Genomic DNA, 15,174 nt, shown 5'->3' with positions numbered 1-15,174 from the left:
AGGAGTTACATGATAAAAGGTAGAGCAATTAAGAGTATAGAAATGCAGAGGGACCTGGGAGTGCAAGTGCACAAGTCTCTGAAGGTGGCAACACAGGTGGAGAAGGTTGCAAAGAAAGCTTATGGAATGCTAACCTTTATAGGAAGGGGTATACAGTATAACAGCTGTTGTCTAATGCTTCAGTTGTACAGAACGTTGGTTAGACCGCATTTGGAGTACTGCGTCCAGTTCTGGTCACCTCACTACCAAAAGGACGTGGAGACCCTGGAGAGAGTGCAGAGGAGGTTTACCAAGATGCTGCCTGGTGTGGAAGGACTAGGTTATGAGGAAAGATTGGGTAAACTGGGGCTCTTCTCCTTAGAAAGACCGAGATTAAGGGGGGATCTGATAGAGGTGTATAAAATAATGAAGGGTATAGATAGAGTCAACAGTGGCAGGCTTTTCCCTAGATTGGAGACAACTATTACGAGAGGTCATGAGCTAAGGGTGAGGGGGGAGAAGTATAATTTGGTTAGTAGAGGAAGGTTTTTCACACAGAGGGTTGTGGGGGTATGGAATGTGCTACCAAGTAAGGTGGTGGAGGCAGGCACGCTGGACTTGTTGAAGGTTTACTTACATAGGCACATGAGTGAAACAGGGATGGAAGGTTATAGAAGATGGTTTTAAAAAGGGTCAGAGCCTCGGGACGATACTGGAAATGTAATACTACATGTTAATGTTTTGTCTCTTTTAAGCCACAGGTGTGTCGGTCCACCTTGTTGTCAAACAAGGGGCATGCACACAGTGGGTCGTGCGTGGGCTGCTCTCGGATGTTTCGAGAGTGGCCTAGTACTTTGCGTCGTTGTGTGTGCTTAAACCTGGACCAGCAGACGGGCACCACAACAGCTCAGTGACTATCACTGCTAGCTGTGCAGATACATGGATTTGGGCCAGTGTCTGTGGGAGTTTGCGCATTCTCCCTGTGGTTGCGTGGGTTTCCTCCGGGTGCTCCGGTTTCCTCCCACACCCCAAAGATGTGCTCTTAGGCTGATTGGTGTACCAAATTGACCCCACACTATTCTCCCCTGAATCTGGCTACAATAGGGGTACCATTCGCATACACACGGGGCAGGGTAGGTGTAGGAAAATGCTTTATTAAGATGGCGGCGCGGGCTCGTTGGGCTGAAGGGCCTGTTTCCCGTGCTGGGTTGTTCTTTGTCCTTTTTTGTGATACCTCTTTACTATATTATGTGAACATAAACTTGTATAATATTCCAAATGTGAGAATTGCATGTTATTTCTTGCAGATCTCTTTCCACATTTCACTAGTCTACAACCTTTGCCATCTCAATATTTATACCTTCTGGACAATACTATTCCCATTCAGGTTCAGGTGGAGTCATTCCCTCCATTACTGAAAACAAATTCCTCTTTCCCACACCAGCCCTTTCCCTATGTGTTTATTCAATTATGCCAAAATCTTCATTCAGGGTAATTTGATCTTATTATTTGCTTCTTATTACTATTGGCAGACCTGGATTTATTGCTTTGACCCCAATGTGGTATTGCATAGATACAAGAATTTCTCAAGACCTTCTCATTATCACAACTTCTGCAGAGGCTTTGTTTGGTGTGCATGACCAGGATTAATTGTGCCGCAGGTATAGATCCAGAAATTACAAGACTGTTAATTTAAAGTTGCTGATTTGAATTTTGTGAATCTGTGGATGACCAGAAGAGAAAAATATCTAATCTAGATTACTGGAAAATGCACACAAATTTACCAATGTCCTTCAAGGAGGATAAACTGTCTTGTCTTTCTGTATATGATTCCATCCTGTCTGCTCTATGCTGTTCCACCATACTCTCAGGTTAGCCCAACATCATACTGTCAGGGTAACTGGATGTGAGCAATTGAGCTGACCGTGCCCAACATTCAAATAACGATAAGGTGTGGCAGCACTATTCTCCCTTTCATCCCTTGAAGCAGCCTCTAGCTACCTGTAAAAGATCTGGGAAATAATGATGGAAGCTCTTCAAGGCAGCAGTCTTGGGTAAGAGTATGCAACAGCTGGTATGGGCACTTATGTAAAACTTGTATCATGTCTTCATACATATTGAGTGTGGACAAGATGTAATGAAATTACAAAAGTGAGATGGAAAATTGTGCCTAGGTATTAAGACTCTTTACGAGCATGGTTTTGGGACACATCTATGAAGAACTGGTACATCAACAACAATTGTCATCATTCCTTGTATGAAACAGCAGTCCAGATGTCCTGCTTGATAATGTGGATAAAGCAGCACAGTTTGTTGATGCACCTCATTCAGCACTGCTGGTGGTTCCAGCTGGGCCTGCAGCCTACAGAACAGAAGTTTGTTTTGCCTCAGACCAGTTCTGGGTGTTACAGCACAAATTATTTAATTAATTTATAGGGTGCTGGTATGAATGTTAGTCCAGCATTCATTGCCCATCTCTAATTGCCTTTGAGGACATTGTGATGAGTTGCCTTTTGAAAACACTGCAGTCCAGGTGGTGTAGGTACACCCAAAGTGCTGTTAGGGAGGGAATTCCAGGATGTTGACCATCAATCGTGAATGAATGGTGATATACTTCCAAGTTAGGATGGTGAATGGAGAGGAACTGCCAGGTGCTGGTATTCCCAAGTACCTGCTTCTCTTGTTCTTCTAAACAGTAATGGTGATGGGTTTGGAAGGTCCTACCTGAGGAGCCTTGGTGAGCTCTTGCTGTGCATTTTGTAGAATCCTACTGCTATGTGTCAATGGTGGCACCTGTGAATGTTTGTGGATGGGTTGCCAATCAAGCGGGCTGCTTTGTCCTGGATCGTGTCAAACTTCTTAAATGTTGTTGGAGCTACATTCATCCAGGCAAGTGCAGAGTTTGCCATCACACTCCTGCCATGGACCATGGAGTGCATGGCTCTAGCTTCAAATGGTGTAGCAGGCTCAAAGGATCAAATGGCCTCCTCCTATTGCCCTATAACTGCTGGAGGGGCAAATGAGCCTCTGGTCTAGCATTCAGTAATCTAAAATCTTGAGCTCATTAAAAACTCTGTCGCCTGCATCTTAACTTGAACCAAATCCTCTCTTGGAGGACAATAATAATCTCTGTACTTGTTGACTGACACTGGCTCATTTTTAAGGTTATCATACTTGTTTTCATCACTTAAGAGACTTGATATCATTCAAGAACAAAGCAGCCCACTTGATCAGCGCTCCTTCCACTACCAGTGCACATTGGCAGCAGTGTACATCACATACCACAGCAAAGTCCCTATGAAAACTCATTTCAAATTCATGACCTCTATCACCTTGAAGAGCAAGAGTGGGGACATGACCACTTGCAAATTGCTCTCCAAGTCACTCACCATCCTGATTTGGAAATATATCACCATTCCTTCACTGTTGCTGGGTCAAAATGCTGGAACTCCTTCCCAAACAACACTGTGGATGTACCAAACTACATGAACTGCAGTGGTTCCAAGAGGGAGATCTCAATCACCTTCTCAAAGGCACTCAAGATGGGAACTGACAAGCAACATTGCTAGCAATGCTAAGCCCTGGAATTTGCTCTCTAAATCGCTAAATGTTGTTGTTGGCGTTGTTTTAAATCTCTCTGTGTCCTTCTTTAAGAAGCTCCTTAGCTTACCTCTTTGCTCAAGATGATGATCGCCTATTCTAAAATCTCTTTATATGGCTCGATGTCAAAGTTTACTTGATAAAACTCTTGTGGGGTGCACTGGGATGTTACATTAAAGGTCCTATATAAATGCAGGTCTCTGTTGTCTAAGTGCACTGCAATTAGAGGGCAATGCTCATGGTGATTGCAGGACAGGCCACACACACAGTGAGCATATCTGTTAGAATTACTCCAAATTGTGATGGTGCCGTCTACTCATCTGGAACCATTGCATAAATTATCCCAGGAAAACATAAGGCAACAATTCAAAGCTGGCATAGAGCACAATTATTATCTGTTCAGCTCAACCACTGGACCAAGTGAAGTGGTGGACACCATTAGTGATATTAGTAGTTAAAAAAAGGAGTGAAAAATGCGAATAATGATAGTGGAAAAACTAGGCCGACACAAGAAATGCCTCGCGGGGGCTAAGGTAAATGCATCAGCATTTGCATCATTTGCAAATTCAGGACTCAGACCTTCTGAATCATGAACAACTTGGCAGTTGCTCAGCAAGTCACCATTGCTGCTCTCCCAATTAGGGGATCACTTAGGAGTCAGCCAAAGGCACAAGCAAAATGCAAATTACAAGTAGTAAAGAATGCACGGGTAGATTCACAATCAAACACATTGTGCCTTGGCATACGGCCTTGATTAATGTGGGAGCCCTATGCTGGCCTGTGGCTTTGGGGCACCAATCAGAACCTGAGAGCTCTCCAACCAATGCAGAGCAACATCGGCCTCGGATTGGTAGAGACACTTAGAGTAGGAAAACACTCAGAGGAAACCCACACAGACACAGGGACAATGTGCAAACGCCATACAGACAGTGATCCAAGGCCGGAATTGAACCCAGGATCCTGACGCTGTGAGGCAGCAGTGCTAATCACTGTGCCACAGTGCTGTTCATTAATTTATTCATCTAAAACCATTTATAATTACATCTTACCTTCTAGATATTATTCAGAGGAGACTTATAGTCAGGCCTCCTGAATCAAAATGTGAAAACTGACCCCGATCGCCATCCCATTGATTACCATATGTGATCCTTGCTGGTGAGGACCTGAGCTGGTGAGGGGTTAAGTCCAAGTGGACCCAGACAATAGTGTCCAGGACATACTAATCGGCTTCTTGGCCTTTCTGAACTCAAAGCCAATTCCGCCAGCAAATTAGTGCCAATAAGATCACGAGAAGTCAAAAACTGAGCACGACCCTGATTTTTAACCTCCTGCTCTATTTTATTGGCTTGCCTCGCTGATCAACCAGCGAGCTAGTAAGATTGTGACAAGTGTCGAACGAGTGAGAAAATGGAGTTTTTCGGCAAATCACTGACCACAGTTTTTCAACACTTAGTGCAATGAAAGAGACGCCAAGTAATTTTTGCCCAAATAGACTGTTACCCGCCCAAAGTGGCTGAAGCTGTACAGCGTTACAACAAGAACTGCATAAAGGTGCTACTGATGGACACACAGACAGTCATGCCAGGAACATGACAGTCAAAAGAAGTGTCACAAGATTCAGTGACATAGAGCTGGGCCATCTGCTGAATGCTGTGGAGAAGAGATAAGCAATATTCTACCCCCCAGATGGGCGATAACTTATGGTTCAGGTGGGTAATGTGACCTGGGAGGCCATGGCAGTGATTGTCAGTGTCTGTGCACCAGCAAACAATGCAGGAAGAAGCTGAATGACCTCCTTCGGGCAGGAAGGATGAATGTCCAACTCGTCCTGCCAACAGTCCCCTCTGTTGCGCCTGCAATATTGATTCCCCGCCCCTCCCCGACACCAACACCCTGTGCACGTTTCTCCAAACCCTCTGGCAAACCCCATCACAATCCCTGCCTGCCAAGCAACAGCCTCAAAAATGTCCACCCGACCAACACCACCCCTGATACCTCTGACATCCCTGGTTGTCGGATACTGGAGTGCCTCTGGGCCAATAGGCACTCCGAGGGAGGAGGAAGGGGTGGACGCTATGCTGGGGTCTTCCACCCAGGAGACCTCAGGCGTCCTCAGCCCTTCTGAATCCCCTCTTCCTGCTTCCGGAGCACCTCAGGAGCAGCAGGATGAACAGAGTAGCACGACTACATCAGCGTCATCCAAATGTCGGCCAGGGACCTTGAGATCTCACTCCCCCCCCCCCCCACCCCCCTGCTTCCCCCATCCCCTTCACCCCCAGGCGATGCCTGCCAAGGACATCACAGGCTATGGAGTGCGGTACATCGCTGAGCACTTCCACTTCTGATGTGCATCTTGGGGGCACACCCAGATGCAGCAATAGGCCTCAAAAGACTAAGAAGTTGTAGAGTCATTGAGAGGGCACAAGAGAAGGGCTGTGTTAGGTAGGTTTAGGAAAATAGGCGCTGATAACAATCACCTCCACCTGTTTTACAGCATTGTTAAATATCACCCTTTCATGTTATTGCATTGTTAGTTTCACCAACAAATATTATTACACCCCTAGCTGTGAGTAATCTGTATGTGATTCTCCCCTCATAGGAATGACTGTACCCTACCACATACATAGAGGCGCAGAGCATGGTGCTACAACATGAGGTCCTTTGCCCAACCAAGCGTGTGCGCCCTAATTCCCAGCACCTATGCCAAACCCCTGCCTGCTGTGGAGCTCCAAGCACTCAGCAGTTGGGGCCCTGTCGGTCCACAGTGACAGACAGCCTGCCCTGGCATCCCCATCACCCTGAGTCAATCCTCCCCCCATCTCCCAGGACTCCCCCACCCCCAACCCCAGAGCATTGCACCGCTCACTTGTGCCCCCAACTGTTACTCAGGCATGGGCCCAGGCACCAGTACGCATCTGGAGAACAGACTTGTGTGACACCAGGGCAGCATCACAGTGTACTGCAAGGCAAGTCATCGTCACCCTCCTGCCTGGACCAAAAACTTATTAGCACGGCTAACCTGACCCATCACCCTTTTGTGATGGCAATGGGACCCTTGAGAGGGTGATGTAGGCAAGGGAGTTGAAACAGGATCAGGAATGGGGGAGGTTATGGTTCCCAGGGGCTGGTGGGTGCATGGGGATCACAGCTGCCAGACAACATGCCAGCTATTGGGTAAATTTTGTTGTGATGAGGACCTGCCTCGCTGCCCTGCCCTGCAAGACCCCCACCAGTGCTGCCTGTCCTCCATCCTCCCGCTGTTTCTCGGCCTCTTCTTCCACATCCTCCTAGGTCTGCTCCTCTTCCTCTTCCTCCAGAATGCCTCCCTGCTGCTGCACCAGGATTGGAGCGTACAGAAGACCACAATGATGTAGGACACCCTCATGTGGCTGTATCGAAGGGCCCCAACAGCGCGGTCTAGGCAGTGGAACTACATCTTTAGGAATCCAATGCACAGTTAGACGATGGACCGAGTAGCAGTGTGGGCCTCATTGAAGTGTTGCTGCCTCTGTGTCTGGCCTTCACATTGGCATCATCAGCCAAGCCCTTAGCAGGCAGCCCTTGTCCCCCACAAGACATTCTGGCAGTCTGGCCTGGTCCTCAAAGAAGCCAGGACATCCAAACTCCAGAGGATGTAGCTGCTGTGCACGCTCCTGGGCAGTGTGCACACATGTGCATGATATTCATTCTGTGGGCGCAGACAATCTGCGCATTCAGGGAGTAGAACACCTGCACTGATGAACTGCACTCACCATGTGGGGATCACAGGGTGACATGCATATCATCTATAATCCCCTGCACACGGGGCATGCTAGAAATGCCAGTGAAGCCCACAGCCCAAGCTTCCCGTTGGGTTTAGTCCACGTTGAAGTGGATGTAATTGCCAGCCTTGGCGAACAGGGCATCCATGACCTTGCAGATGGTCATGTGCATTGAGGGCTGCGAGGTATCGCAGATGTTCCTACTGGAGGCCTGGAAGAACCCGGTGGCATAGGAGGTTGAGGGCTGCCGAGACCTTCACTGTTACCGGAATTGGGGGTCCTCCTATCCCTCAAGCTACCAGGTTTGTGAGGACTGGACGCAAGTGCTGCACTGTCTCCTTACTTAGAGCCTGTGGCAGCACGCCACTTCCATCAGCTCATCAAAAGACCTGCAGGTCCTATTAGTCCTTTGTCTCCCCCTCCAACCATCCCCCCAGCCCCCCCGCCCCCTCCGCCACCATCCCACCCAGAAGGAAGAGCAGCCATGGCCTAGCCCTGACCGGTGGCCCCTTACCCTTCTGCAGTGGCCGCACATCTCCCTCCTCCTTCTCAGCGGCCGCTACAATGGTCGCCATCTCAATTGCTGTGGGAACAATTAGTACAATTCTCCATCCTGGGCCCTTCACTTCTCCCAGCAGCAAGAATCCCCATTAGTCTGGACGCTGGCAACCCAACACCAATACCAGTGCCATGCATCACCTCAATGGGTTGCCTACCATTGACACATCCTTGCCACGTAGGGCACAGAGAGCATACAGGTGGCTGTGTGAGGGTCGCCTTTGGGAAGCTTTGAAGCATAGACATGAGTGCACCCACCTGGATATCTGATCCAGTGGCTTCCAGGAATGGCTTGCATTTCAGCCAGATGGTAGAGAAGCACCCCGGGATTATGACAGGATGGGTTCCCATCAAGGGTAGCACTGCAGAGTTCATGCAATGTGAGGAGCCTTGCTAATGCCTGCAGAGCACCCATGATTGGGGCATCAGCTGACAGCTGCTGCTCGTCATATTCGTGAGGCCTGGGTGCAAGGTCTGCTGTCAGCCATAGACAGACAGCTGGACAACCAGAGTGATATTCGTAGTGGACCTCATGTGAAACCTTGCGGGGGTCAGTCCACAGCCATGGAGAATGTGCGTAACATGGGCTCTGAGCCACTGGCGACCCCTGACCAGAGGCTCCCCAAACCCCAACACCCATGCAACCCCCCCCACCGTGCACCAAGGCAACGGCTATGAACTCCTCTCACCCCCATTCAAATGCATGCAAATTGATGTTTTGCCCAGTTTAGGCTCGAAGGTCTTCACATCAGGAAATCAGGAAAAAGTGGCTGGGAAGACTGTTTGATGACGGGTGCGAATCTAATTTTTTGGCTCTTATTTTCCAGTCTTGCCACACAAAACAATCAGTGTAGCAGGCCGGAAAGATCATGCTCCTGGCAGAGTGTCATAAAATTTGGAGAGAAAACCGACTTGGAGAGAAACACGGCTGTTTTCTCACCAAAAATAGCACTGCCCTTCAGAAACCTGTCTCAAAGTGCTAAAAGATAATGAAGTACTTTTCTGAAATGTACTGCTGCAGCCAGGTTATGCACAGCAAGTGGCTACATCAACATGCTAATGACCAGATAATTTGTTTGGACAGCATTGGCTGAGGGACAAATATTCAGATATGAATACACATCAAAATTTCTGCACCACAACCACTGTCAGCAGTAATATCCTGCTTCTTCTACATCCTGGCATATGGCCCACGTAGCCTGACAACATTGTAGATTGTGTCCACATCCATCAATTTAGCCAGTGAATTCTTGGAGGGTAAAAATGTTTGTGTAAACTGGCCTTGTGGGCATGATTCAACTGACTACCTGTTTAGAGGAACACATATCTGACTACAAACGATCTTAGCTCACTCAGGATGTCTTCTTTCATCCAGAATAAAAAAACATTACATTGTTTCCAGTGTTTTTTGCTGGAAGTGAAAATATGGAAGTGTTTATCAAGTCCCAGTTGAAAACATCCAGTTTGTCAGAATTTATAGAATGAGTTGCACAAGATCATTTACCTTTTACAATAATGCTACACTGCACATCACTTGCTTTTGAACTGGCTCTCCTGTACTCAGCATAAACTGATTCCCCATCTCCTGAAAGCACTCAGCAAAATTGCAATTGGCACGTCTAAGCATATCTCAAAACCAATATCGAACATGATGTCTGACATAATAACTATGGCATAGTGATCACTGGCGATCACTGGCATACAATCAGAAATCTAAAAGAAATCCTGAGGTTTTACACTGAGTAGATCATACCCAGTGGTCCAGAGCAGCATTTCTCATGCAGCACCCTAATACTAATGCTGGCTCACATTCCTGATTAACTAATGGATTCATGTGGCATTAGTCAAAATGCAGCATTGATCCAATGGGTCTGAATGATCAGAGATAAACAGGAATGCCCCCCTCCATTCAGAATCCAGTGGTGGGCAGGGACAACACATCCTTGGAGGACCCATTGTGCTGTTCTCCTCTGTGCTCAGCTCCTCTTGACTCACAAACAGTACTGTAAAGATATTTATCTCTTCTACAAAACATTCCACACATTTCTTTAGCTACCTGACTTAAACTTGGAAGACACATGTGGCCTTGATAAAATACTTAACTTGCCAATTCATCAGGGTGGCACAGTGGTTAGCACTGCTGCCTCACAATGCCAGGACCGGGTTTGATTACAGCCTTGGGTAATTATTTGTGTGGAGTTTCCATGTTCAGCCCGTGTCTCAGGGGTTTCCTGCAAGTGTTCCCGTATCCTCTCATAGTCCAAAGATGTGCAGAATAGGTTGATTAGCCATGCTAAATTGACTCTAGTGTCAGAGGATTAGCAGGGTAAATGTGTGGGGTTACAGAAATAGGACTTGATGGGCCGAATGGCCTCCTTCTGTACTGTAGGGATTCTATAATTCCTTCCACAGCAAAAATGTTCGGGTTAGGTGGATTAGCAATGGAAAATGCATGAGGTTATGGGGTTAGGGCGGGGGGAGGGGGTGGGTGGGTGGGGGAGGCCTGGGTGGGATCCTCTTTTGGAGAGTTGGTGCAGACTCATTTGGCCAGGTGGCTTTTTTCTGCATGGTAGGGATTTTATGGTTCCATCTACTAGAACAGATTGGCAGCCCATCTTTTGTTTTACCTCAATTCTAACCAGGCCAGCTGGGTGGTGCTGGACATAAGGGGATGGTATGGGTGAGAAAGGTCAATGTACAGCAAGTACATTAGTTTCTCAAACTGAATCAAAAGAAAAATCTTATTCCTCTGATGTAAGGAAAAGAAGCAATATCCCACTGGACCGTAATCCAATCCCACGCATATTTCCAAGCAGCAAGCTGCAGAATACCAGGAACGGAGCACCATGCTGACTGGAATAGTGTAAAATACACAGAGACACCAGTAAACAGCTAAAGAGAAAATATATCTCACAAGGAAGGGATGGGACAAAAGTGAGAGGTTGGTATTAATATGGGATGACCAAGATAGAAATGATGCACCAGTGAACCGAATGGAAAGGATTAATTTCTTGACAGGCTACTGTCCCGGTGGACCTCATTCCAGGGAGATCAAACTTCCAGCAACATCAGGCAGGAGCTTTGTGTGCTAATGCTGAGCAAGCCCATCTTCACTCCTGCCAAAGTTGGGTGGTGTAAATCTGGAGGAAGTCACTATTAATTAGCTGCAATCAGAAGACAATGACTGGGGGCTTGGGAGGCAGTTCTGTGGCAGCTGCTTGTTTGCGTTTTTAGTCTTAAACTCTGTCAAATTGAATGTATTTGACGTGTTATCGCACAACAAATTTTATGAAATTGGGTATACAATATGGAAGCAGACTAAAGCTGCACTCAGAGCCTCCCCACTAAAGGTCACAAGGGAACAGACACAGACTAGCAGGCAATCTTAGAATGCAAATGAGGGCTAGCACACAAAGGGTACCGGACAGGATGGCACCAACAGGAACTAAATTAAAAACTACACCCCCATCCAACCAAATCAGCACCTCTGATCTAATCAAGCAACCCTCTATGGAGACACCAAAAGATTAGCACAACTAAGGAAGCGTCCCGGGCCCCACAGACTTCCTGAGAATAGTCAAACATCCATTGTTCAAACCCTGGAGATTCTAGACCATTGATAAACCCATCAGACAGAAACGATTAACACACACTTAAAAACATTGTTACAATACTTGAAAACATCGAAACAGGATGGTCAGAGTCAAATACTGTAAACAAAATATTCGCATTTGAATTGTACAATGTATCAAAGTTCAGGTATAACTGTAACCCATTGCGGCGGGCCTTTAGAGTGCTTTCGGGACAGTTCTGTTTGTATGTCCTGACTGCACCTCCGTCGACATTAAAAAAAAGCTGTACCGCTGTTGAATCTGACCCTGAGTCTGTAGTGGTCGTGTTCGCCCACTCGCGCTAACAGTTGGTAGACGGATAGGTGTGTCTTATTGCTCTATAATTTCACCCTCTCCTTCAAGGCGTAACCTTAGGTCAGCCAGATGTGGTGAGCAAGGACCTCCCATGCTGGCAGTTTGCCAAGCCACATTATAAAGAGGACTGTGCATTAGCGATTTCACTGAACCCTTCAACCAGCTGTTGCTCAGCGTCTCCTGACTACCGGATTATACACTTGTCAATGGTTCACTAACAAAAGAAACAAGAATCTGGACTGTACACACTAGAAGGTTGAAGGCTTGATCCCTGCTCTATATTGACCTGGCTGATCCCAGCCAAGCAGTTGGAGAGCTGGGATAATGCAGCAAATACTCTATCCATGGGTTGGGGAGAGGAGGAAATCAGACAGGATATCTGAAGACAATTGTTGGACAAGGAGAGATCAGAAATAGTTGTGATGTACTCAGGAACATCAAGATAGTGGAACCCTCTAGTGGGATTCACTCCAGGACAAAACATGGAAACTGAAGTTCGTCTGCAATCTATAACTGGAGTGTAACAATGGTCATGTTTCAGTCTATGATTGACCATGGTGTGGGTGTGTGTGTGTGTGTGTGTGTGTTTGTGTGTGTATTGGGGGGGGGGGGGGTTGGGGGGGTGAGGTGGGGGAGATTTTCCGTGAATGTTTTTGGTGGGGGGATGGAGGTGGGCTGGAGAATTGAGGGGAAATCCCAAAACAGGTTCCCCCCGATATAATTTCCAAAATTGGTTGTTGCCATCATTGCCAATAGCGTCATAGGGTTCCCACCATGAAAAGTAAGGAACCCCATTACCATAAATTATCGTCTATTTGGCGGGTTCCCATTGTGTTACCCCCGCCCCCCTCCATATAAAGATCCCACCCTACCACTCCTTAAGGCATGTTGTCATATCAGTGAAATTTATAACTGAATTTGTAAAATAGGAACTGAGTGAGTGGTTCTCACCAGGGACACACAGTTAAGTACTGCTGCTGGGGTGGGGGGAAAGGTATCATGCTCAGGCAGCTATAATTCACATGCCTACCTGGAAAACAAGTACCAAGACAGTGGAATCTTTTAGGGGTATTTAGGCAGTGCCAGGGGCAAAGGCCTGGACTAAGGGCAATACCAGGGCTAGTGCCAGTGGGCAGGGTCAGGGCTAGTGCCAGGGGCAGAGTCAGGGGTTCTGCTAGGTCGCTTCTGTTGGGGTACGCCATGAGGGGGGTGGGGGGATCCCATGCCCATGAGGGGTGGTTCCTCATGCGTCATGGGGTGGTGATTCCATGTCTGTGTGAGGGATCCTTGTTTTTATATTTTTTAGATTGGGGTGCCTTTGGTCGATGATCAGAGCCCATCCCGCCAGTGTGATGTTGTGGGACTCACCTTCTGCATTTGTTTTAATGTAAGTTTAAAAAGAAATGGTGGAAAAAGCCAGCAGTGGAGCCAGCAGGCAAAAAAATGGTTTTCCTGTCTTAGTTTACACTTATTTGAAAAAATTAGAAAATTCTACCTTGTTTTTTCAAAGCACATAGGTAATACTGTATCAGTGAGGCAAATTGTGCTGAGTTACTGTTATCACTTATTTTCCCGGTTGGCCTCTGAATCATAGCTGCCAAGCAGACTGAGGCCAATTGTGGAATCAAATGTCTTGCTATAGCCATAAATGAGATGAGTTCACTCAAGATGGTGTGTGGGACTAGCCACACACCATCTTTAATTTACACAATAGTCAAAAGCAAGCGCCGTCTTGAGTATGGGGGGAAACTGGAGCACCCGGAGGAAACCCATGGAGACATGGGGAGAATGTGCAGACTCTGCAAAGACAGTCACCCAAGCCAGGAATCGAACCCAGGTCCTGGCGCTGTGAGACAACAGTGTTAACTACTGTGCCACAGATGTAATCAGTTTGAGGAGTATGATTAGTTGGGTGCTCAGAGATTATTTGGGTGTTGATGGGGTAGTTGGGAGGCTGGGGGATCAGTCAGGTCTGGCCAGGGAGGGGTAGTTAGGTGATCAAGTCTAGTGGGTAATTGGGTGGTTGGGGAAGGTACTTGGTCTAGATGGGGGTGTAGTCGGGTGGAATGGGGGTAGCTCGATGGTCGGGTGGTAGTCAGGTCAACTTGGAGGGGTGTTTGGGAGGGTGGTGAGGTGGAGGGTCAGTTGCAATGGTCAGGTGATTAATCATTACCCTTGTTAATCACTATGTTAAACCAGGTATTAGAAGGTGTCACATGTCCAGGGTGAGTTTTCTGATAAGTCTTGTGTTTCTAGCCCAATCGCTACTCTGGGCTGTGTTGGAAACATTTATGTAGGATCTGGGTCAGTGTAAATCAGTTCACTGGGGGTTTAAACTTCCTAGGCATGTCTGTTTGCCAGGAAAGAGTTCTGATGCATAGCTCCCAACTTATGTTCCATTTCCGACAATCCAGCGACTGGAAGATTTGGGTCTACAAGTGATCAATGTACCTCAGTCGGGAAACTGACATCTTCAGATAAAATACTAAATTCTCACCACATCTAAAGAAAGAAAGTGATGGAGAGAAGCAGAGAGACTGAATTAGGAAGGAAGAAACAAAGAAGCAAAGAAAGTCTGGCATTTTTCATAGCATTCTTCATGAGCATTTTGCAGGAGTTTTGAAGTGTGGTCCATATCGTAATGTGGTAAACTGAGAAGCTAAATGGCACAGAGCGAGTGTTTGTACCTCTTTCATAGCTGTTGCTGCCACGCACGATCCAGTCAGGTACAGCTGGAGAGGTGTGGATCCCTCAATGAAGCACTGCACATTTTCCAATCGGAGGTCTGCATGAATTTTAGCAGGATGGAATGCAACCTCCAAGGACACATGCATTCCTGGGGAGATATAGCCCTCCACAGGACTGATCGAAAAGTGTGGCTTAAATTTTTCAATGTCCCACTTAAATCTGCAACATAAAGGAAAATGTTTAATTTCTGGAGAAAGAAGTGTAACAAGAGAAACTTGTATTAAAATTGCACTTTAAAATATTAATATATTCCAAGACAGAGGATTTGAGACTAAAGCATGAAAAGAGAAAGTTTATGAGGAAAATTGGCCAGAGATATTCTATCCACAACAAAATGCACAAAAGCAATCCAACCAATTACTGCTCCATTGTCTGTTTTCAATCATTAACAAAGCAAGTGATTGGTTGTTGACTTTGTCAACACTGACTCAACAATAACCTCCTCACTCATGCTCACTTTGGATTCTGTCATTTTTTATATGGACGATAAAGATTAATTTGGCAGGTGAGATGAGAGGGATAGTCCTTGACATCAAAGCAGCATTTGTTAAAGTGTGATATCAAGGAGACTGAGCAAAAGTGAGGTCAATAATTTCAGGGGT

At 46.7% G+C, this 15,174-nt stretch overlaps 1 protein-coding gene across 1 annotated transcript in view; it reads right to left on the bottom strand.

The window, feature by feature from the left end:
* hydin (HYDIN axonemal central pair apparatus protein) overlaps positions 1-15,174 on the bottom strand; it is a 1,114,396-nt gene that overhangs the window by 41,295 nt on the left and 1,057,927 nt on the right. Inside the window, exon 80 of the mRNA XM_080187991.1 lies at positions 14,512-14,731. Within this exon, the coding sequence (XP_080044117.1) occupies positions 14,512-14,731 (220 nt within the window). The remainder of the gene's footprint in view (positions 1-14,511; positions 14,732-15,174) is intronic.

The sequence above is a fragment of the Carcharhinus amblyrhynchos genome, chromosome 4 (assembly GCF_965287045.1).
Source record: "Carcharhinus amblyrhynchos chromosome 4, sCarAmb.v2.hapA, whole genome shotgun sequence".
In the NCBI taxonomy this organism is placed as follows: Eukaryota; Metazoa; Chordata; class Chondrichthyes; order Carcharhiniformes; family Carcharhinidae; genus Carcharhinus; species Carcharhinus amblyrhynchos.
This window is presented reverse-complemented; position numbering and strand designations above follow the sequence as displayed.